This window comes from Taeniopygia guttata, chromosome 1A (genome assembly GCF_048771995.1).
Source record: "Taeniopygia guttata chromosome 1A, bTaeGut7.mat, whole genome shotgun sequence".
Classification (NCBI taxonomy): domain Eukaryota; kingdom Metazoa; phylum Chordata; class Aves; order Passeriformes; family Estrildidae; genus Taeniopygia; species Taeniopygia guttata.
The window spans coordinates 65,333,405-65,356,203 of NC_133025.1; the positions used below are offsets into that span (position 1 = coordinate 65,333,405).

Below are 22,799 nucleotides of genomic sequence, written 5' to 3' on the forward strand. Positions count from 1 at the left end.
TTGGGGTCTCCTGGCTGGAAAACTTGTTCAGGCTGCACTGAAAAGAGTAGGAGCACAGCAGGGAAAATGTCTGTCCCAAGGCTGTCATCCTGGCAAGTTAACAATTCACATGGAATTTTTCTTTTCTTACATGTTTACCCATAAGGAAAATTTGCTGTTGAGCATGAGAAAGGCAGGGAATCAGTGAAAACATCTATCCCAGGAGAAGAGAGATCTCTCCTGTGAGCTGTGCTTACACTGGCTGCTGTCTGGGGAGATGCCACCTTGGGAAAAAGCACCAAGATTCCATCCTGCTATTTATGGTGTGCCTGTGCTGAGGCAGATGGAAATGTTTCCCTTGGGTCACTAAAACAGACTCCAATCTTCTCATGGAAACTAAACTCTCCTTATTTTTCCCAGCCTCACAGAGAACACTGGAATTGGAGAAGAGAAATGATCCTAATTCTTTCCCTGCTCCACACTGCATCCGTACCACTTGATGGTGCCACCAGGACCTCTGATGGGGCGCATGAGAAAAATAAGTTATTCTGCTGATATAATTGGATTCTAGGTATATTGCTATGGGTTTGAACTCTTTTGTAGTAAAGCTTATAAATCTTTTAGATTAGAACAGAAAGCCATGGAAAACAGCCTAGCTTGAAGGGTTTTTAATAAATAAAGTGGCAGGACTTCTCTGTCTCCTTTATGGACACCGGCTTTTCATACAGTGATTTTCTGTACAGGAGAAAATGAAGTATTTTCCTTTATAACAAGGTGGATATGCAAACTTCTTTGCTAAATTCTTACTTGTGTTCTGGGAAAAAACCCAAAACAATCCAAAAATACTAACAGGTGTCCTTTTTCCCCCCTCCCTCCCAGCAATGTGGCACAAATTCCAGTGATGGGGAAAGGCTGGAAGAAGCTGGATTTCACACAGTGGAGGCCGTGGCTTTTGGAACAGAGAAGGAGCTGCTGAACATTAAAGGCACCAGTGAAACCAAAGCTGAGAAAATCTCGGTAAGGATGTTCTGGAACTTTAACCCAAGATATTCCACAGGTTTATTTCTGCTGGCTGGAAGCAGTGTGGTGAATTTTGGTAAAGGTGATTGGAGGTGTCACATGACTTGTCATGGGAAAAGGTAAAATGCACCAGCACAGGATTGAGCTGAAGGAGAGGATATTTCCATAAAACACACAAAAAGGATGTTGGAGCTTTTTCTTGGAGCAGAATTTCGGTTCTGTTCAGAGGTACCAACTCTTGCAAGGTCTATGAAATGTGCATGGAATGATACAGGCACCTCTGCACAAGGCAGGAAATATTAATTACTGGGGGTTAATGAATGGCATGAGCTCTCCTGGCACTGCTCACTTGGGTTTTCCCTCAGACTGAGGCAGCCAAACTGGCTCCCAGGGTTTCACTACAGCACAGAATTCCACCTGCAGTGGTCAGAGATCATCCATATCACCACTGGCTCCAAAGAGATGGAAAAGCTGCTTCAAGGTCAGCATTTTATTATTGCTCTTTCCTGCTTAAGCTCATTTATTGGGTGGGGTTTTCCCATGAGCTTAATCTTTGCATGGAACCACGTAGGACAAGTCTTGGTTGGATGAAAAAAACCTCTAAAACTGCTCCTGAATAATTGCTTTTATTTTAAAAGCTGCAGAAATACTTTTTAACCCTTTTAGTCATGATGCAAGACTCAGAGCTGTCCAGTGTTGGATGTTTCTGGTTTTTTATGTCTTTGATATGTTTAGGGAAATCAAAACCAGGCATCACCATCTCCCCATTCCTCTGGTAATCCAAAAATGAAAATAAGTAATTTCAGCTCTTCAGCATCTTCAGAAACACACCTGGACTTCTTATACATGGCATGAGCAAATCTCAGGGTGAAAAGCAGTTTTCCCTCTTAGTTTTGAAACTTTCAGCCAAATTCAGTGTTTAACTGAGTCTCTATACACGTAATACTTTGTAGGTCAGAGAGCCTCATGGATACGTGTTTATAACATGTGGCCTTTTAATTTTTATTAATAATTATTATTATCATTTTCCCTTCAGGAGAAATAGAAACAGGATCCATAACAGAATTATTTGGGGAATTCCATACTGAGAAGACACAGCAGTGTCCCAGCCTGGCAGTCACTGGTCAGGTGGGTGGTTCACCTCATTGCAGTCCAATATTCAGACACCACAGCCTGGGGCTATTTGCTAATTTGGACACCTCCCTTGACTTTTGAAGTGTTTATTACTGTCTAGAGGCTGCTATTCCCTAAAACATTAGTGGCTTGGACTTAGTTTGGTCATTTAGTTGACTCCCTAAACTTCCCAGGTAAAGCTGAGCACCAGTCCTCTTGTGTAGAATCATGGAATCCTAGAATGGTTTGGATGGGAAGGGACATTAAAGCCCATCCAGTTCCACAGGGAACCTTCCACTCTCCCAGCTTGCTCCAAGCCCCATCCAGCCTGACCTTGGGCACTGCCAGGGATCCAGGGGCAGCCACAGCTTCTCTGGGCACCCTGTGCCAGGGCCTCAGCACCCTCACAGGGAAGAATTTCCTCCCAAGATGCCATCTATTCCTGCCCTGTGGCAGTGGGAAGCCATTCCCCGTTGTCCTGGCACTCCAGGGCGACAGGTACTGCAAAGGGAAGGAGTCAGAGATGGGGACCAGGAATGTTTCCTCTTGCTTTTCCCAGCTAAAAGGGACTTTAATCACAACAGCTTGGGATATTATTTGTTATATGACCTCAGTGAGGGCATGTGGCCATATCTGCTGTATTTATGGATACTTTATTCCCTGTTCAATCCTTTTCTTCCCCTTTGGCTCTCCACAGACCACAGGGGCAGTGAGGGAAAAGCCACATCCATGGACACAAAGGGGACCTTCCATCCAGAGCAGCTCCTGGCCGTGGCTGAAAGGTCAGTGAGTGGGAGACAGGAGTAGATGGACTCACAGCTCAGCTGGAAATGTTTTCCACAGGTCCTGGAGGCTGATCAGGCAGGTGTTCCCTTTGGAAAGCTCTGGTGTTGTTCCTCTCCCGTCTCTGCCACTCTCTCCCCACAGCTCTCGTGTCACTGTCCCTCAGCACGAGGTGATTTCCCTCTCTTGCTGCTGGAAGGGGCCGGGAGCTTCCCAAGCAGCTGGGGACAGACTGGCTGGATCCTGTCAGCCCTTTCTGAAGGGAATTGATCTAATCCTGCTGGCCTCTCCCACAGCAAGGACTGCTCCCGTGTTCCCCGTAGCCAGGGATATTTGGCAGCCAAGCCAAGGAGAGGAAGGGAAATGGTGCTTGCAGCAGGCACGGGTGTGTCTGTGCTGGCAGGTTCAGGGTGTCCTTGGAATCATGGAATCCTTCGGGTTGGAGGAGTCCTTTCCGTTCCCATTTAATTTTCTGCATTTCATGAATTCTCTGTGGAAGTTGCTTTTAACAAAAAGGCCCAGGAGGACATTGATGACATCCGGCAGGCGTGCTCAGACCCAGGATTGTTCTGGCTGGCAGAAGCTGCACCAATCTCCCAGGAATCTCAGTCTGCATTTTCTTTTCTCCCGGTTCTCCCAGTCCTCACTTTGGGGGTGCAGTGCAGCCCTGCCCTGTCTATCTCCTAGAAGAGTTGTGGGGTTCAAAGTGTTCTTTTATATTCTCCAGTGTTCATAATTTCATTAAAAAGAATAAAACCATATCAATGTGGTCTGGACTGGTTCATTTGCATTGGCTAATTAAAGCAAATAATTGAGAAGGGGTTTGAGCAGCCCTTGGTTGGAGCTGGCAGCTCTTCCTTGGTGTCTTTTCATTCTCTGAATTTCTTTGAATTATTCCTTAAGCAGTTCCTGCAATCAGGATACACAGTGAGGAGAAACAGCGCCGCTGCCCTGCTGGATTGGGAAATCCGAGTCCAGTCCCTCAGAGGGATTGAGGGAAGGGGAGCTGAGCCTCAGGCTGGGATTTGGGAGCAGGAATTCAGTGAGGAGGGGAGAGGGGAGATCCCCCAAAGCTGGTGAAAGCAAATTCTGCTGGGTTTGGGTGCCCCCAGCCCAAAAAATGATCCCGGTTAAAGGGGACTTGAGGAAGCAGCGGGATGTGCTGGGGGGCTGTGCTGGAACCCCCAAACCCTGGGCAGGGATGCTGGACAGTGTCAGCTCCATGGGGACACTATGGAAGGTCCCTGCTGGGATGCCCAAATTCCAGCCAGGAATGCTGAGCACCGCCAGCTCTTTGGGACACTGCCTGATCCCGAGAGTTTTCCCATTATTTCCTGTCGTGCTCAGCCCCTGACACTTCATCAGAGACCCAGAGGCTGAAAGTCCCGTGGGAGCAGCTGGAACCGCAGGCGGTCACACAGAAGCCGGTCCAGGGCTGGAAATGAGCTGTCCCACGGGTTTATTTTTCCCGAGGGGTTTTTCATTTAGAGCAGAACACTGCCCGCGCCCCGACCCCCGGCCCGGCCCCATATCCTTTATTTCCGGGGTTTCTCCGTGAGGATTTTCTGCCCAGGCTGGATGAGGAATTCACACACACTGCCCCGGCTCTGCGGGCCCGGCGGGGCGAGCCCGGGCCCGTCCCGGCGCCGACCCCGCCCGGTGCTCGGCCCCGGGACCCCGCGGCCACGGGCGGGACCCGGGCCCGAAGGTCCCGGCCCCGGTTCGGCCCCGCCGTGAGGGGCGGGAACGCGGCGGCGGGCGGGAACCGGGCCCGGCAGGGCGGGGCTCGGTGGGCGGGGCCGGGGCTCGGTGGGCGGGGCCGGGGCTCGGTGGGCGGGGCCGGGGCTCAGGTGTGCCGGGCCGGGGCTCAGGTGCGCGGGGCCCAGGGCGGCTGCGCGGGCGGGGCCGAGGTTATTTAACTCCCGGCAATCACCTCGGCCGCCATTTGCTCACTCAGAGCGCGGTGCGAGCGGAGCTCCCGTGCGGGTTCGGCGGGTGAGGCTCGGGTGCTTCGGTCTCCTCTCCTGTCCTCCTCTCTACCCCTCCTTCCTTCTCCCGTGTTCCCTTTCTTTCTCTTCCTTTCTCCCCCTTCCCTCTCCCCCCGAAACCCTTTCCTCCTCTCTCCCCGAACCCGACCCCCCCACTCCTTGCTCTCCTGTCCGTACCCCGCTATCCCCTTCTATTCCCCTTTCCTCCTCTTCTGTCCACTCTCCCTCTTCCCCCACCCTGGCCTTTCCCCTCCCGCTGCTCTTCTCACCCCGACCCCCCTCTCTACCTCTCCTCACCCCCCATCTCCTCTCTCCCCTTCCTTCTCTCCCGTTCTCTCCCGCAGCCGCGGGGTTGGGGGGTGCCGGAGAATAAAGCCCAGAGGGCCGGAGCCCGGCGCCCCCCGCCCTCGCTGGGAGTCCCCCGACACGGGGCCGGACCCGCCGGCGGGTCCCCCCATTGCAGTGTAATACACGGCCCGACAGTGCCGGGGGTGCGGCTGTCCCGACATCACACTGGGGGGCGGGCTGGGGTCAGGGAGGGCCGGGGGGGAGTGGGGTGGGGGTGGGTTAGGGTTAGGGGGGGCTTCCCTCCTTAGGAGGGGGTCCCGGGGGGGGGGGGGGTCAGGGAGGGCCCCCTCCGGAGGGGGGGGGGTCCGGGGGAGGGGGGGGGCGGAGGGGGGGAGTTCCCCCCTCCAGGCCCCGCCCCCTCCCCGGGACCCCCTCCTCCGGACCGGGGCCCGGGGGGGTGGGGGGGTGGTGGGGTGGGGGGTGGTGGGGGGGTGGGGGGGTGGGAGGGGGGGGTTGGGGGGTGGAGGGGGGTGGGTGGGAGGGGGGGTGGGAGGGGGGGGGTGGGAGGGGGGGGGGGGGGGGGTGGGAGGGGGGGGGGAGGTGGGGGGGGTGGGAGGGGGGGGGGGGGGGGTGGGAGGGGGTGGTGGGGGGGGGGGGGGGGGGGTGGGAGGGGGGGTGGGTGGGGGGTGGGAGGGGGGGTGGGGGGGGGGGGGGTGGGGAGGGACGGTGCGTTTGTTCGTTTGCGATTTCTATAACGCGCGCAGAGTGATCGTGACCCGCTCTGCTGCCCCACCCCACCCCCCCTCCCACCCCACACCCCCCCACCCACCCCCCCCCCTCCCACCCCCCCCCCTCCCCCCCCCCCTCCCACCCCCCCTCCCACCCCCCCACCCACCCCCCCTCCCACCCCACCCCCCCTCCCACCCCCACCCCCCTCCCACCCCACCCCACCCCCCCCCCACCCGGGCCCCGGTCCGAGAGGGGGTCCCGGGGAAGGGGGGCGGGGCCTGGAGGGGGGGGGACGAACTCCACCCCCCCTCCGCCCCCCCCCTCCCCCGCGACCCCCCCCTCCGGAGGGGGGCCCTCCCACCCCCCCTGCCCCCCCCCCCCCCCCCCCCCCCCGGGACCCCCACTCCTAAGGAGGGAGCCCCCCCTAACCCACCCCCACCCCACTCCCCCCGGCCCTCCCTGACCCCAGCCCGCCCCCCAGTGTGATGTCGGGACAGCCGCACCCCGGCAGTGTCGGGCCGTGTATTACACTGCAATGGGGGGACCCGCCGGGCGGGTCCGGCCCCGTGTCGGGAGGACTCCAGCGAGGGCGGGGGGCGCCGGGCTCCGGCCCTCTGGGCTTTATTCTCCGGCACCCCCAACCCCGCGGCTGCGGGAGAGAACGAGAGAGAGCGGGGGATGGAGAACGAGAACAGGGGAGCGGAGGGGCGGTCAAGGGGACGGTGACAAGGACAGAGGGCAGGCGGGGGGAGGTCGGGGTGTGCAGGGCACCAGGGGAGGGGACTCGGGAATGGCAGCGGGGAGGAAGGAGGGGAAGGATTGAAGGCGGTTTTGGGGGAAAGGTATCATGGAGAGGTACCAGGAGGAACCACGGTGGGGGAGAAGGAAGGGAGGCAGGAGAGGACGGAGGGGTGCAGTAGGGTTGGGGTGTGTAGGGGGATGGGGGGTAGGGGGGACCCGGCCGGGGGGGGAGGGAGGGGAGGGCTAGGGGGGAGAGGGAGGGGGGGGGGGTAGGGGGGGGGAGGGTGTAGGGGGTGGGGAGGGGAGGAAGGGAGGGGAGAAAAGAGAGGTATAAAGAAAAAGAAATACAAAAGAAAAGAAACGTAAAAGAAATATAGAGGAAAAGAGATATAGAGCCCGGCCCGGCCGCAACCACCCGCCCCGAGCGCCGAGGAGCAAATGGCTCTGCCGGGCCCCGCCGCGGTTTAAATCCCCTCAGCCCCGCCCCGCGCAGGCGCTCTGGGGCCCCGCGCACCTGTGCGGCCCCGCCCCTCACACCTGTGCGGCCCCGCCCCTCACACCTGTGCGGCCCCGCCCCTCACACCTGTGCGGCCCCGCCCCTCACACCTGTGCCGGGCCGGCCCCGCCCATAAATCCCGGCGGATCCGCGCCCGCTCCGCTCCATGCGGGAATGATCGGCCCGGGGCGCGGCGGGAGCGCCGCTCGGAGCTCGGGGCGCTGAGGTGAGGCCGGCACCGGCATCGGGGCCCGGAGATCTGGATCCGGGTCCTGCCGGTGTCTGCCGGGGGTCCGGGCGGAGCCGCTTCTCCTCGGCGGGCGGGATGCGGGATTTGGGCTGGGATGGGGGACTGGGATCGCGGCGGGCGGGAGGAGCCGCTCCGGGACGGGCGCCGGGACCGAGCCCGGCGCTGCCGCTTTGCTCCCGCTCCGGCCGGTGCGGGGCCGGGGTCCCACCGCGGCTCCGGGATGGGCGCCGGGAGCCGGGGCCGTGCTGCTGCCGGGCCCGGGAGGAGGGCGGCGTTCCCCGGAGCGGCGCTGGATCGCGGCTGGAAGCGGCCCCACGGCACCGGCCCCGGGGCGCCGCCGGGCGGGCGCGGAGCGGCGGCAGCGCCCCCGGTGCGGCCCCGGCCCCGCCGCGCCCCGGGGATGCGGAGCCGCCCCGGAGCCCCGAGGTCACCGCACCCCCCCGGGCGGAGCGGCGCGCCCCTGCCCCGGGCCCGAGCCCCGGGGGCTCCGCCGAACGAGCGGGGCTGGAGCGCCGCGGGCGGGAGGAGCCGCTCCGGGGCGGGCGCTGGGGCCGAGTCCGGACCGCGCCCGGTGCGGGACCGGGGCCCCGCCGGGCTCGGTCCTGCTCCAGCCGCTCACCCGACACCTGCCGGGGGAGACTCGATGCTCTCCCTCCCGTCCCCCCTTCCTCTGTGGCTCGCACCCCCCAGTGGAAGAACACGGGGGTTTAAAAAGCCGGTGAGAGGTGTTTGTTCTTTATTTTCAGAGCACAGGAGGTTCCGAGTTGGGAAGGGCCACGAAGATCATCGAGTCAAACGGTGATGAGCGATTGGCCCACGTGGGGACTGAATTCAGCATCTTGGCCTTGTCAGCACCCTGCTCCAAGCACCTGAGCAACCTCAGGCTCATGAGGAAGGTCCTGCCTGGGATGGGGTGGCTGCTGCCAGCAAGGGAATTCCTATGTCAATGTGGCTCCTTCCTTCCTGCTAGTCCTGCTCTGCACACCAGCCCCTAGACTGGCTCTAGAGCAGGACTGGCTGGTGTCTCACAGGACAGCACCAGACTGTTCAATAACCTTGGTTTCCTGCTCTTTCCAGGATTTACCCAACAGCTGTAAAGGTGCTCATTCCATGTCCCTTTCCAAGGAGAAACGAGCAGGACAAGCCCTGAGGGTTCACTTGGTCCGTGGCCAGAGTTCTTCAGGAGCGTGTCAGGGCTGGTCCCACCTGCAGAGGGGCGTTTCCTGCAGGTGAGTGTTCACAGCCCAAAATCCCTGCAGGTGCTGGGGCTGGGGCCACTTTCCTGGCCCGGAGCTGCACGGAGCCCTTGGTGACTCCCACTCCCAGGTGGGAATGTTCCTTGGTGTTTCCTCAGTGGTCCCAGCTGGCTGGGAATGCGGGGCAGGAGGAGGCCGGGAGCCCAGGAAGGGACCCAGCACCTCCTGCCCTCGGTGTTTGCAGGGGAGGAGCTGTGCCTCAGTGTCCCGCCACACCCGCATCCCGGGGATGGGCAGCGCTGGGATGGACGTGGATCGAGGGCCGGGGGCTGCCCTGACAGGCTCCGGAGCTGCTTCAGCCCGGACAGGCCCCGCCCGCAGCCCAGAATCACCGAGGAACAGCTGGAACATCTGGCCTTACCTGGGAATGTCAGCGCGGTGCGTTTGAGGAGGGGCTCAGGCAGCAATTCCCGGTGCCGACCTCCCGGAGCTCCTGCATACCCCCAGATGTGTCCCAGCCCCCCAAACCCCTTCCCTCCCAGCCGGGGACATCATCCCTCAGCAGCGTTAAAGCCAGGGGGATCTTCCCCCCAGAAATGAAACCCCAAGCAATGCCCTCAGGGAGGCCTGTAAATAAAAGGTTAGAGTCAGGTGAAGTTTTGTTTGGATGAAGTTTGGAGTGTTCCAGGGAGCCAGCTGGAACCACAGAACTGATGGAAAACTTTCACAGGTGGGTCCCACTGGAGGTGTGCTCCAAGGGCAGAAACAATCCCAAGGTTGTTGTCAGAGCTCCTGGAAAGTAGATGGAACAAAATACGGTAATTCATCCTCAATTTTCTGGTGGTCAGGGACAGATGGGAGAGCTGAAGAGCAGCATCCTACTCTTCAAACCTGTGTACACCCAAGGGAATACTGTTTGTGTTCTGACATAATTAGAAGCGTGGGAAAAGAATGAGAGACTGCAGCCAAGATGCTTTTTTCCCCCTCTTTAAAAATTCACAAAAATGACTGGTTTTGTAAACAAACATTTTTCTACTTAAGACTTTCCCACCAACTTCATTAAACAGAGGTACATCACACTTAAGATGCCTGTTGAACAAAATAGCATAGAAATACCATTGTTTCCTGCTGGTGGTGAGAAAAATGGTGCAAACCAAAATATTCTGTCCTTCCTCCACTAGAAACTCACACAAATTCATCTTCTTTTTTTTTTTTAAGTTATTTTTAATATCCTCTCCCTTACTTTTAAAATTTATCATTTACTTCTTTGAGGGCAACTACACTCTCATTATACCAACCAGTACTGCAGGACAATAACATTACACCATCTTTTTTCATGGCTTGTATTAAATACAGTACAGAGAGGTCGAATTATGGCCAGCCACATGCCTTTGGTAAAATTAAGTCTGGTGAGATTACATTTCCTTTAAACTCAGAAAGCCACATGTTGAACTCATGTCGTGTTTTGAAGTTCAATTCTGTACAAACTTCTTCAAAGCAAAGTTAAACAGCTGTCACCCCACGCAAACGGCAATTTCTGAGGTGCTCCAGAAAAGAGATGAAAGGTTTGAACTTCAGAGAAGCTCTTCACATGCCTTGATCTCCGTTAGATTTGTGTTTCAGACAGGGGGTAGAAAGTCTAGTAAATAGTCACAAACCTACAAGTCCAAACAGCGATACCTGTGATAAATATTCTGTTTTTAAAAAATTTTCTGTAGTAACACATGTGGCTCATTTAAGCAACTGACGATCTTCTCCTTTGAGGCGTTTTTTCCGGGGCTGTACAAAGTCATCGTCCGAGTCATCGGTAAGTTCTGGATTATCTTTTTCACTCTGGTTGTTTGGCTGTACAGGGAACTTCCTGTCAGGATAAAGGTTCCTTAGAAGATCTTCAAAGTAGGCTTCGAGTTTCATGCCAGCATCAGCCACTTCTGAGTTGGGCTGTTGGGTGAATTAACAACATCAGTGCATTGTGAAATAGCTTTCTACTTAGATCACATGAGGTCTTCTAGGTACAAACTACAAAAAAAATCACTCATCAGCAAGAATAGCTATGGAGCACAGGGCCCCAGAGAGCACAAAAATACACAGTGTGGGCAGATCAACAGCCACCTGTGAGTTTTTTCTCTGGCAGCTGACCACAAAAGCCACACTGCCTGGGAACTCAAAGCTGTATAAAGGTTCTAAGAACTCTTAAATCCTGACTGGGATCAGAGTTGTGTTGTGCTGTGAAACAGATATGTCCTCACAGTGTTAGAAACTTCTCTAGCTTACAGATCTTTTTAGTAACACTGCAAATGTTACTGGGTAGACAATGACTGTAACATGGAAGACTGAGCAGTCCTAAAGTCATCCACAGCTACCACAGCTACCAGTTTCCTGAAGCTGGTATCACCAGTGTAGGAGTAAGCCCTTGCTCTCAAGGGTGACTGGATGAGAACCCCATGGAGGCCACTTGGAGCAGCCTTTATTCCCACTGTAACTCTCATTTTGTGCTACACTCAGAACCTGCATCCCTATTTCGCCACATGTTCCCTTATGTACACTAGGGGATAATAACAAATTATTGAAATCATAAGAGTGAGTACAGAGCTCCCAGAATGGAAACCCCACTGAATTTAAGATCTGACACAAGCAGGACAAAACCAATTTTTAGATCATAATGCTCAGCGTTAACCTGTATGATAAAAAATTGTCTTTGTCTTTAGCTGCTGTCAGGCCATTCAGCTGTGTTTGTTACCATCCTCCTCCCTTCTACGGAGAGATGTCCACTGAAGAGTTATCTCAGACACAGCAGAGTTAAATCTGATCTGTTTTCACTGCAGTCTCATCATCAAGTAAGTTTAATACAATAAATTCTTGTATTATAAGTTGTACCCCCATTACAGTTATACTGAAAGCAACTAAGCCAATAAAGCTGATAAAGTATGTACTTTTCTAACCTCATTAAATTCAGCACAGTTGTGGAAAATCAGTCTGAAATCAGCCACAAAATCTTCTGGCTTTGTGTAGAATGAATTGGTCACTTCAAGTCTTTTCTTGATGGTTGACAAGTCCATGGGCTTCTTGATTATTTTGTAGTAATCAGGGACCTAAGTGGGGAAAAAAAAAATCCAAAATGCAATAATGTTCATAATTTATTGTTTCATATACCTTTAGATTTGAGGGAGTAGGCAAGCTTTAGTCTCATCATCAAAGTACAACTCAAAAGATTGAAAAATTGCACTTTTAGCATACATGCAGACCGTTTCTGGAATAACAGTGATGTATTACAATTTGTTGGCTAAAATATACTCTTTCCAATGCCTATTTTAAAATCAAAGAGAAGCACATAAAACCTCCACTAACTACATATAATAGAGAAAATGAGTTGGTTTGGATGTTATTTTAGGTGTAGTCAAATAAGCTATTAAGTTTCATTCTCAGGACCAGCATATGAAATAAGTTGTTTGAAATGCTGGCAAATTTCAGAGATATCAATGGTTTTCATACCCGAACTGTAGCTCCAGGATTATGATTTTTTTTCTTTAGAAAGAATAAGAAAGTAAATAAGAACAAAACCCAGTATATTTGTATTTTTTTCCTACTTTCTCCGAACTGGATTCATGTTTTTAATACCTGAATTTAATAATGACCATAATATGAATAATCAATTAATCTCTTGTGCCATTTCTTATTAGTAAACTCATTCAAATGGAGTAAAGGCTGCATAGGAACATACTGCTTTTTGATGAACTCTTTCCCCATTGACTTGTCTTGCCCACTGCCTTGTCATGAAGAACATCTTTTCATCTGATCACAGTGGTAGCTCTTTATAGCTTTGGACTTGTATTGCACCCAGGTACTGTTTACTATTTTAAACTGACAAATTTCAAGTCAGTAAGAGATTCGATTTTGTATTAGTACTGTGGAGTACTCCAATTCTCAAAATCATGTAATGTTTAAAACGGCCAAATATATCCCAATTTACCTTCTCAGTGATGTGAAGTTAGCAGTGTTAAAACTTACTTTTTAAAACTATTTTTGAAGTATTAAGTAAAATCAGTTATTGTGGAACTTTACTTGTAAATCCCCTGCCAGCCCAACGCTTCAACTTTTAATTTTCCCCTTCAGACAGTTTGAATAAAACCAAACATGTTTAATGCACTGAATGCCTGTGGAATTTTACTTATGACGATGGACTTTAGAATGCCACTAGAAACATGCCAGATATGCTAACATAAAATAGAAAGAAATGAGGTACATACTGTGGGAGGAACTGGATCCTGAAAGGCAGGACTCATTTCATGACAGTAGAGGTATAGCAGCAGTCTTTCACACTTCTGTGCCAAGAAAAATAGATATCCAGGTAATTCAGGAATCCTACATGGCTTATTCCAAAATCACAAACTACAAAAATTACAAAACTCAGTATTCCCCCTTTTTCTTTGTGTATACAAATATGTTAAACTGGATCTTAAGCCTTGAAAGAGATTCTAAAAAATACTTCTGTGATTTTATGCTTGCTGATGCCTTATCAGAATCTTTGCAGGGCTTATAACTTGCATTTAATGCAAAATACAAGTAGAGAACATGTAAAGAATGGTGTGACAAAGTCTGTCCTCCACACACAGACACAATTGATGGGCAATGGGATCTGTCCTAAGATAAGAACAGCAGGGGAGAATTGCATTGCAGGAAAAACTGTCTTAATTAATTATACTTGCATAATTAATGCATTTCAAGGGTGGGGAAGTGGTGATGGTTGTGATTGATCTTGGTACACACGGGCCTGCAGAAGGGTACAAAATGCTCCTGGAGCCTGGGCCAAAAGGCAAAGTGACCTCCTGAGGCTGCAGGGCAGCTTCCAGGTGGATCCCCCCCTGCAGGGACACCTGCAGGGCACAGCCAGCCCGAGGATGGGAACACTCAGGTTTGCACAGGTGAGTAAAAGGTGGAGATAAAATCCTAATGCTGCTCCATGGGTGCTTTGCAATTGTGCTTTCTACAAACCTGCAGAGTTTCCAGCTGACCCTGTCTATGTTATAGCCCTTCAGACCTGCTTAAATTATACATTGCATTGGCAATATTTAGATACTGCATCAGAAAAAAAATCTCATCATAATCACCCACATAATCAGTGTCATACATCATTAGCCTGGGAGTCTCCTTCTGCTACTCTTCCATAAATGGTTCTACATGTAGAATAAGACGCCAAATGAAATACTAATTTCAGTGTATTTACATAAGTTGCCAGCTGAAAACAAGTAAACACTGACAAAAGTTTTTAATACAGTTAAAAATTGTTTCAGCTTTGGAGTTTTAAATAATAATTTTATCCTTACCCTGCGGTCTATGGGTGCCAAACCCATGGTGTCTTCCAATTTTCTTTTTTCAGAGCTGTGAGTGGGTCTATCACAGTCATATTCAACTTCTGGCTTGGACAGATCTCGACAGAATGTACAAATCCACTCTCCACTAAAAAAGACAAACAGACACATTGACCTCAGTGAGGGAGCACTCCTTTGCCAGGAGGCTTTCCACATATTTCTGGGTAAATCCCTCATCTGTGGGGTGGGTTTTCTCTGCATCTCTGTTGTTTTCTTGGTGATGGTACAAAGCGCTGCTGGCAAAAATGCTTTACTACAACCTTGTTTCCTTTTAGTGGCACTGGTGTCATTAATGGTGTCCTAGCAGAAAGACAGACAGATGGGCTCTACCTTTGTCAATACTGAATTTTTTCACTTGAGCTCACAGGATTTAAGGATAGCACTGTCAAGAGCCCTGCACAACCATAACCCCAGAGAGACTGAAGGAGTCATAAAGACTGAACAGAAGGAAAAGTGTTAGTCTTATATGGTAAGAACTACATGCCCTCTAAAAGCTTGATCTACAGCACGTTACTAATCTATATAGATTACCATGGACAGGATTCTTTGTAAAACTGAAACTATTTCACTCCCTAAAATGTTCAGATAGTCATGATTTTACCAGTTTGCTTAGGACAATACTGGGGATTTAAAGGTCAGCATGAGATAATAAGATAATTAGTTCTGCAAGCTATGTCTGCTGATTGTTGAACACAATTTATGACATTGAGAGTTTTGAAAAAAAACTAGGAAGAGTCTATTTTTTACTATAGGTCTCTACAAAAAGAGAAGAACTGCACGCTTGCAGGTGACCACCAGAGGGCTGAATCGTCACACAAGAAACAGACTCCAGCAATAAGCAGTTCTGAGACCAACTGCATGTCTGTTCCCAGAGGTATGTTTTGATAAACAGTTTCATAAATGGGAAGTGATTTCTGCAGCACCCTTTATTTCATTTCAGTAGTAAGGCAGAGGAATTTACAGATTTAAAAAGAAAATCGTACTGGTTTCTATTCAGACTGATCCAAAGATTTTCACCATCTGCCAGATTTAGCATCCAGTGGTGAATGATGAGCATTTTGCTTCAAGAAGTTTTACTTTCTGCTGTCTTAACTTCACAGAATGATTTATGACAGTGTCACCTCTGCCTGGACTAGCCTTACAGAAATGTGACAGATACACCAAAATCAACACAGGCTATGACCTAAGGATCTTGTGATACAAGAAAACAAGGAACAAACTAGAGGAATGATGCATTAAAATATCCAAGATGCAGGAAGAATGTGATAGGTTGGAATGAAGGAAAAAATGCAAAAAATGCTTTATAAATCTACACGAGAACATTGTTTTAAACTGAAAGAGGGTAGATGCAGACTGGATACAATGAACAAGTTTTTCACAGTGAGGACTGTGAAAAACACAGGTTCCCCAGAGAGGTGGTGGATGCCTTGTTCCTGGAAACATTGAAGGCCACCTTGGATGGGGCTCTGAGCAACCTGATCTAGTTGAAGATATCCCTGAGCATTGCAAGTGGGTTCAAATTAGATGGTCCTTAAAGTTCCTTTCCAACCCAAAACACCCTGTGACTCTATGAACCTATGAAATTGCTCTATCCACCTGAAACAGGAACAAAAAGCAACCATGGAAGCAGCAGACTGACACCTCTGACACAATAATAACAAATTATTTTGTGTGTTTGAAGGAACTAATGCTAAGAGACTAAAGTTTGTTTGGCAGACTTAGAGTAGGGAGAAAAAAAAAGCAATCAACCCCACAAAGATGAGAACCAAAACCTGATATATCAGAAGTCAGGAGGAAACTTCACCTGACTGGGCTCTGGAGCCCAGGAACACACGCACCTTTACAGACCTGAACACCTGCCACCAAAGTGGTTTTTGGCTCTCTTGCCCTCAGACATCATTACCTCAGTTTCTACTAAATGATCCAGTAAAAATGAAGCATTTTAAAGACTTGCTATTGAATATTTAATTTTAATAGAAACAAAGTCTTGTAAAGCATAGTTATCTACCTGCTTCAAAATTACTTTTTGTTTCCTTTCCAGAAAGACTATTTCTTAAGTGCTTACTGTAACCTTACTGGTTTTCCTTATGGCATAAAGCTGTACCATAACATCGTTTTAATAAAAAAACCCTGGAAATTGAAGTTTAAAAAGTAAGAGAGACATTTTTATGTGCCACTTGAAATGGCACATAAAAATGACATTTTATGTGACATTTAAAAGAAAGATATACTTCCAGAAATGTGCCTGTTCAGAGTAGCACAGAGATGATCAACGTGCTAATCTAAATTGCTATCCAAATGTTTTACACCAGTAAACTATGCTGATATTTAATCAGAAGAGCTAATACTTATAAAAACATTAACCAATGAGCGTGTTATGACCAATGTTTTTATCCTCTAATACCAACAAGCTTATTGCATGGCATTTCCAAGCTGGGGCATTGACAAATGCCCTTTATTTTAACCAAAGACACTAATTCCAGAAAAAACTCCAGTAATGCTTATAACAATAATCTACTTAGGACTTGATTTTAAAGTCAAGAAACTGAGCAATGGTTTTGTAACAGCCAGTGAAGAAAGCCTGATGCTTGGTTCAACACTGACTGTTATAAAATATGTCAGTTGCTACACATCCCATGCCTGGAATGTAGCCATGTTTAGCACTGAAGTATGGTATTCAATACTATAGTAATTCAGATTTTTCCTGTAGACATGTGTTAGTTTTTCTTTTTTTAAAAAAGTCATTATTATTAAGAAATTTAACTATTTTCAGTCACCCCTAAAACATTTTGACACATTACTAATTCTGCGTCCTAGTTTTAATAAGATGCCGTAGATGTGATCTTGCTTAATTGTCAAATAAGCGAAGAGTTTTACTAGGTTTTGTAGAAAAATATACAATTAAGCTGAAGTTTTATGAAAATTCATATTTTCTCCAACTAATAAAACTCCTGGATACTTTAAAGAAGGCACTGCTCTTCCTCTGAGACTGGAACTTCTTACCCTGGGTTTCACAATACAAGTCTAATGTCTTTTAGTGCAATTTTAGATGGAATTGAAATAGTCAATTACCTTGGAAAGCTCATCAGCGTAGGGACATGACAAGAAAGATGGAATACTTTGGGACACTTCTCACAGCAAAGGAGCTTCCCTCCGTTTTGACACACAGCACACCAATCTTCATTGGGATCATCCTCTTTTCTGCCCTCGCCAGTGTGGGAGGATCCCATCCATCCTGTTTGCCCAGGGAATGTGCTCTCCTGCAATGCCCCTGGCTGGTCATCTGTGCTGTCTGGTGCATCTGTTCTTAGCATAGCTTCCTCAGAAGTGGAATTGTGACTGGTATCCAGCAGCAAGGAAGTAAGTATGGACTGCAGGAAGAAACAAAGGAAGTCAGATTACAGTATTTATGTGAATTTACATGACCCTAAAAACGTGCAAACTGACCTGAATAACAGATTTACATCCCAGCAGCCATTCAACTTGCAACATGCATGCAGAAATTACTAACACTCTATAACACAGGCAAATGAACACAAGAAATTAGCTATGAAAGGCTATTTACTGCTCCACCAATAAAAAACTCATCTCTGATGGCCCAAAAGTCTAGTACCTTGTTTATGGATATTCCTGCACTATGACTAGAAACACTTACTAGCAGCACCTCAAAATTTCATCTCTGCAAGTTATTCCTGGATTTCCCAGGTTTTGAATGGATAAAAGCATCTGATCACACCATTTAATTTAATTGGCAGTAGGGCTAGTTTGATTTTGAATTTCACCTCTTCCTTTTACAGCTTTTTAGCTTTCCCCTGAAACAGTTCCCAACAGAATACAAGTAAATTATTCTAGTCCCCATAAATACAAAATACCCTGTGAAGAGAAAGAAGATCTTTCTAGCTGTAATATTACATTCTGAGGCCGGGGTTTCTCCTCCATCTCTTCCTTCACAACAACAATTGGGAAATCAAAGTTCTCGTTTGATGCACTTGTCTCCTGTTTAATTCTGATCGGCTCCAACATAACAACAGGGACTTTGTGTGTAGAGTCAGCTCCTGGTGGCCTGCTGGAGGAGCCAGAACTGTAAATGACAGGAAAGAGGCAGGGGAAAAAAGGAAATTTGGAATCAGAACTGGACACCTTTTGTACACTGATGCTTTGCAAGACCTCAGGATGTTCATCTACTTTGTTTCTTTGAATCCAGAGTAGTATTCCCTTTATGAAATGCAACATCCAAGCTTATTTCCTTTGATGTATACTGGAAAAGCATTACCAAATGGGAAAATTTTAAGGGTGCAGCCCCAAAACTAAAGAATTACTCATGGTCTGACCCATTACTGCAAAATTTGCAAATAATCTCAGTTTCTTTCAAATCATACACAAAAAAAAAAAAGCACCTCCACTGAACATTGTAAACTACACAACCGGATAAGGCAGATAAAACACATATATTTACATTATCTTGGAAAACTTTGAGAGCCTTGCAGCTTCACCAAAATTTGGACCCTACTTTTAGAAATAGATCTGTCTCTTTTCATGTATTTAGTCCTAACAGGATGAGAATGGACAATCAAACTTGAAAATACCTGCTTATCTTTTTAAATAAAAATGAAGAATTTAAATCTAACAAAATTAATTCAAGCAGCAGCATATCAAATCACATTTTTAAATGCAAGTAAAGACTCTTCAAATAACCATTTAAAGTGTTAATTTAAACTGTTCATAAGAATCCTTCACGCCATGTAAATGGAATAGAGCAAAAGGTATTCCAGAATAAAAAGCACCTGCATTTCCAACTCAAGTAGGATCAATGTCATCTGATTTTTCTCTGCATGAAAAATTAATCTCATGTCAGATGTATGCTCTAATTTATTGCAACGCATTAACAGATCTGCACTCTTTAAACAACGCTGTGTAAATATATTTGTTCATTAATATTCTATCAGTAAGGGATACAAACATTTGTGTAGACTCTCAGTAGATATCTAGTGATCACTTAACTGTATTACAGCAGAAAATACTTAATAAACCTCTTTGTAGCATCAGTTCCTTAAATCTGAAGTAATTTACAGTTCCATAAGGGCTTTCAATATCCAGCTTTTTCCTTTAGCCGATTTTTCTGAACTTAAAACCTAATTTATAAATGGTATTCTTTTAATAACACCAACCTAGCCATCATTTACAGAGTCAATAGATCTTTAGCTGTTCCATTACTACATTACAAATTAAATTACTGCTTTTAGAATGCAAAGAGTGCTTAACAACCATCAGGCCTGACCTGTTAACAGGGAAGGTGAGACAAATCGACATCTTTATGCATTAAAGAGAGAAGATACTGAGGCATGTTCTGTGGAGGTGGAAGTTACATTTTCTTCTCTCTCACTCTTTCCTTACCTCTCTCTGCTCCCAACACTGGAGGCACTGGGTGAACGAATTGGAGGGTGTACGTTTGTCACACTGATTCCTCCTAGGAGAGAAGGATCAGATCAGAACAGAACACAGGCCTGTGGTAAGTCTGAGATACGACTCTGAGAAGTACAGGAGTTTTGGGTAAAATTTCCCCTGCAGCGCGAAATATCTAATGTAATACATTTTCATGAAAGGATGAGAGGCATGAGCTAACAGAGGGAAAGAGGACTAAGAAAGGGCCCGTGACACGCAAGCAGGCTGATGGGTGAGCACCTTGCCTGGCTGACCTCTCCACCTGGTCACTGCAGGCGGTTTTGTCTTATTAAATTCAAGCAGATCTCTCAGGAGAACTGCCAGGAAACTCAGAACTGGCGAGCAGGAAGAAGTCTGGGGGGCAGATGAGAGAGACCAAAGGTCTGGGGCCTAGAGAGGTGAAAGCTTTGTGAAGGAGATTGCTGAGCAGCAGCCCTGAGGGGCCTGAGTGGGGTCAGTGCTGCCTGTGAGTGCTCTGCCCGCTGTCCCTGCTATCCTGCAGGAATGTGGGACCGCTGCATGGCACGAGTGCTCCCTGGGAATTCCCATTCACACAGCCTTCCCACAGCTCAGGTCAGAAAATGGGAGTGAGGAACAGCTGCCACCAGCATGGTGAGCCACCAGCACGGTGACAGGAATCCCCTGGATCCTGCAGGTCCCATCACAGGAACTTCTCTGGTCATCCTGTGTCAGTGCTGCACTCAGTGGTGCCACCCAAGGCACCACTTCCAGTCTGCTGTTACATGCTGTCTCACTTTCTCAAATACTCGTCTCTTACCACAGCTGCTAGGTTTTAGTCTGCTGTACACCTGAAAGTGTCACTTTCCTATGGATTTCTGTCCAATTTGCTAAAAGCTACCCTTTTTTTCTCCTCCCTGTTTTTAAGATCTGGATGCTTGACTTTTGATCACAATGCTAAAATATTATCTCAACTCTACCTCCTGCTCAGGTTTCTACAACTTTGCATTCACTTTCTCATTTCTCATGTTTAATACAAAACAGAGTTAATTCTGATGTCAGTGTTAACACTGCCACATTTGATTTTTCAATTGCACCACATTCAATTACCTGAGAGGCCTGGTGATGGTACTGAGGAATTTGGTGACTGCACAGTCCTGTTTGAAGGGGGTTTTGGCTGATTCTGCTCTGCAGTGCCATCCTTCCTTACAGCACTATCCAGTGTGATGTTTCCTGAACAATCAATCTAAAAGGTGGGGAAGCAAAGGGAAGCAGTTAGTGTTGAGAAGGGAAAAATCCCCTCCAAAACAACAAAACCCAAACAAAACCAAAAAGCCTATGCCATGCTGTTATTTTGAAAGTGAAAATGAATTTCACCAAAGTCTACCCATCCAAAAGTGAGATGGTTACTTTAAAACATATATTCTAGCTTTCCCTAAAAAGAAAATGAAATAGCCAAATCAAGACTGGGCTCCATTTTAAGAACAGATAATTCTGTAAGTGCCAATTTTTCTCCACAGGCTACAGAGAAGGCTTAAATCAAACACTGGCTTAAATCAAGCTTTCACACATTGAAGTAAGTTTATCTCCACACCTTCTTTAGACTTACTCACAATAAATACTCTCAAAAAGACAATATCCTATACACAAACTACCCCTTAATCCATGGGTGTTGAACAGGACTGGAAGGAACTCAAAGGACAGTCAATCCCATCTGTCTCACATACCCTCTGGACAGGAGCCATGCATATTGACTCAAAATGGAAACAGCAAACCAACACTTGTTCTTTCCACCATGGCTCAGACCAGATGACTGAACTGTATTCCAGGGGCTCCCAGGGCAGCAATCTAACTTTCCATAAAAATGACACGTTCTGGTTTGAAAGGGAAGACTGACTTTTTGAAATGTTTGGTTTCTTCCAATATGTTAGGCAGTTATGAGGGGTAAAAAAATCACCTACACCTCAGTAACTCCAACATGGACCTCTAGCAAACATGTACCATTCAGAAGATGCTATAAAAGAGAAGCTTATTAGGTTAAGAAATTATGATCTTACTATGCTCTATCACCAGCTCACAGGCATGTTAGAGAATATATGAAGAAAAGAAGTACCAAAAGGAAAAGATGTAAGGAATATATCCAGTATGCTGACCAATAACACCTACCCAAGATAGCTCTTTCAATAAGTTAAAAATAGATTTTAAAAATGTTAAAAATCTACCAGAAATTGCATCAGCAAACCACTGCTATCTATAGACACTGGTAAACGAAAGCTAAGCTAACACACTTTTGTAAAGATCATTATGAGGGCTGCAGAAAAATATGCAGCATATAAATAAACATGTCCAATTAAAATTATAACTTGTAATACTACTGTTCTTAGTTGTCCTAACAGCTGTCCCCCAGAATGGTTCTGAGTATTTCCAGCAACGTGCAGGCAACTCTGCATTGTTTATTTCCTAGAATTGTCTCATTCTGACAAACAGAATTTCAGTCTAAAAGATTTCTATTTCTCGCAAAGGTTAAGACTTCAAAATAGAATCTGTAAAACATTGCCTCTGTGTCACACTCACATCAGGGAGAGCTGGCAGACAGTAGGAGCTACCCACTGGGGAACTCAAATCTATCACAGGGGGACCGTAATTCTTCCCATCACACCCAGCAGCACTGGTGACTGTGGGGCTGGATGGAGTCGATGTTGTGCTGCTTGCAGTTGAAGGGGTGGATGAAGCTTGTCCACTACTGATCTGCCACTAAAAAGAAGAGACAAAATTCAGCATTTTTTTTATTTTGCAACAGGTCACATCTACTGAATATACCAATAAAAGCAGCAGCTTAGTTCAGAAAGCTGAATTCAAACACAAAATTTCCTGATTTATTCTTAGTTCAGAAAGCTGAAGTCAAACACAAAATTTCCTGATTTATTCTTAGTTCAGGAAGCTGACTTCAAACACAAAAGTTCCTGATTTACTCTCAAGTTCTCATTTGAAGAAACAATCTCACAAGACAACGGAAGATGATAAGTAGTTGAAAACTATGAATAGAAGAAATTAATTCAAATTCTTAAATTCAAAGCTATACCTCAGTGTTAAGTATATATTAATATTTCATGCTTCATTGACAGTGCTGTGGAAGAAAAGTAACAGTTTTTGCTAAATAAAAGCATTATAGATAATAGGCTCAATGCACAACTGCTCCAGTGCTTTACCAAATAAACCTGCATGCCTTGAAGTCTTTGATGTTCCCTTAACAACACAAAATAATTAAGAATTTGAAATGCTGACTGGATCTCCATCCCCATATACATTCAACACCATGATATGAAGTGCACAGTCACATTTCAAGACCAAATTTCTTTCTCATTTAGATGTATGCAGTTTTCAATGACTTTAATGGAATTTCCTGGCAACTGCAGGCAAAATCTGACTCTGCTGAATTCCTTTTTA

General features: G+C 47.6%; 2 protein-coding genes and 1 long non-coding RNA gene across 20 annotated transcripts in view; 2 read left to right on the forward strand and 1 right to left on the reverse strand.

Moving 5' to 3' along the window:
• LOC115493467 (DNA repair protein RAD51 homolog A-like) overlaps window positions 1–3,656 on the forward strand; it is a 75,851-nt gene extending 72,195 nt beyond the window's left edge. For 2 of the 7 annotated variants that reach the window (XR_012053708.1, XR_012053709.1), the window contains 3 exons: window positions 400–550; window positions 859–2,127; window positions 2,810–3,656. Coding sequence is in view for 1 of the 7 variants with exons in the window: in XM_072923766.1 (XP_072779867.1) it covers window positions 859–996; window positions 1,423–1,480; window positions 2,036–2,127; window positions 2,810–2,902 (381 nt within the window). In the remaining 6 variants the exon portion in view is untranslated. The remainder of the gene's footprint in view (window positions 1–399; window positions 551–858; window positions 2,128–2,809) is intronic. The other 5 variants (XR_012053706.1, XR_012053710.1, XM_072923766.1 and 2 more) reach the window with 4 other exon arrangements.
• Window positions 3,657–4,837: 1,181 nt separating this feature from the next.
• LOC115493470 (uncharacterized) lies at window positions 4,838–18,997 on the forward strand. 12 transcript variants are annotated; one of them, XR_012053723.1, is made up of 8 exons: window positions 4,838–4,890; window positions 8,134–8,616; window positions 8,828–9,401; window positions 10,302–10,390; window positions 11,302–11,420; window positions 12,264–14,421; window positions 14,705–14,826; window positions 15,053–18,997. It is a non-coding gene; the product is annotated as an uncharacterized lncRNA (long non-coding RNA). The 12 variants fall into 12 exon arrangements; XR_012053724.1 differs by lacking the exon at window positions 4,838–4,890 and adding an exon at window positions 6,939–7,363; XR_012053722.1 differs by lacking the exon at window positions 4,838–4,890 and having other exon boundaries at window positions 7,372–8,616; window positions 12,264–14,136; window positions 14,228–14,421.
• The window catches only part of TRIM24 (tripartite motif containing 24), a 55,533-nt gene continuing 42,288 nt past the window's right edge, over window positions 9,555–22,799 (reverse strand). The window contains exons 11-19 of the mRNA XM_002191458.7: window positions 21,927–22,106; window positions 20,463–20,598; window positions 19,347–19,419; window positions 17,865–18,033; window positions 17,025–17,323; window positions 13,908–14,040; window positions 12,831–12,905; window positions 11,526–11,675; window positions 9,555–10,524 (exon numbers count right to left, since the gene is read on the reverse strand). Of these exons, the coding sequence (XP_002191494.5) occupies window positions 10,315–10,524; window positions 11,526–11,675; window positions 12,831–12,905; window positions 13,908–14,040; window positions 17,025–17,323; window positions 17,865–18,033; window positions 19,347–19,419; window positions 20,463–20,598; window positions 21,927–22,106 (1,425 nt within the window). The 3' untranslated portion in view covers window positions 9,555–10,314. The remainder of the gene's footprint in view (window positions 10,525–11,525; window positions 11,676–12,830; window positions 12,906–13,907; window positions 14,041–17,024; window positions 17,324–17,864; window positions 18,034–19,346; window positions 19,420–20,462; window positions 20,599–21,926; window positions 22,107–22,799) is intronic.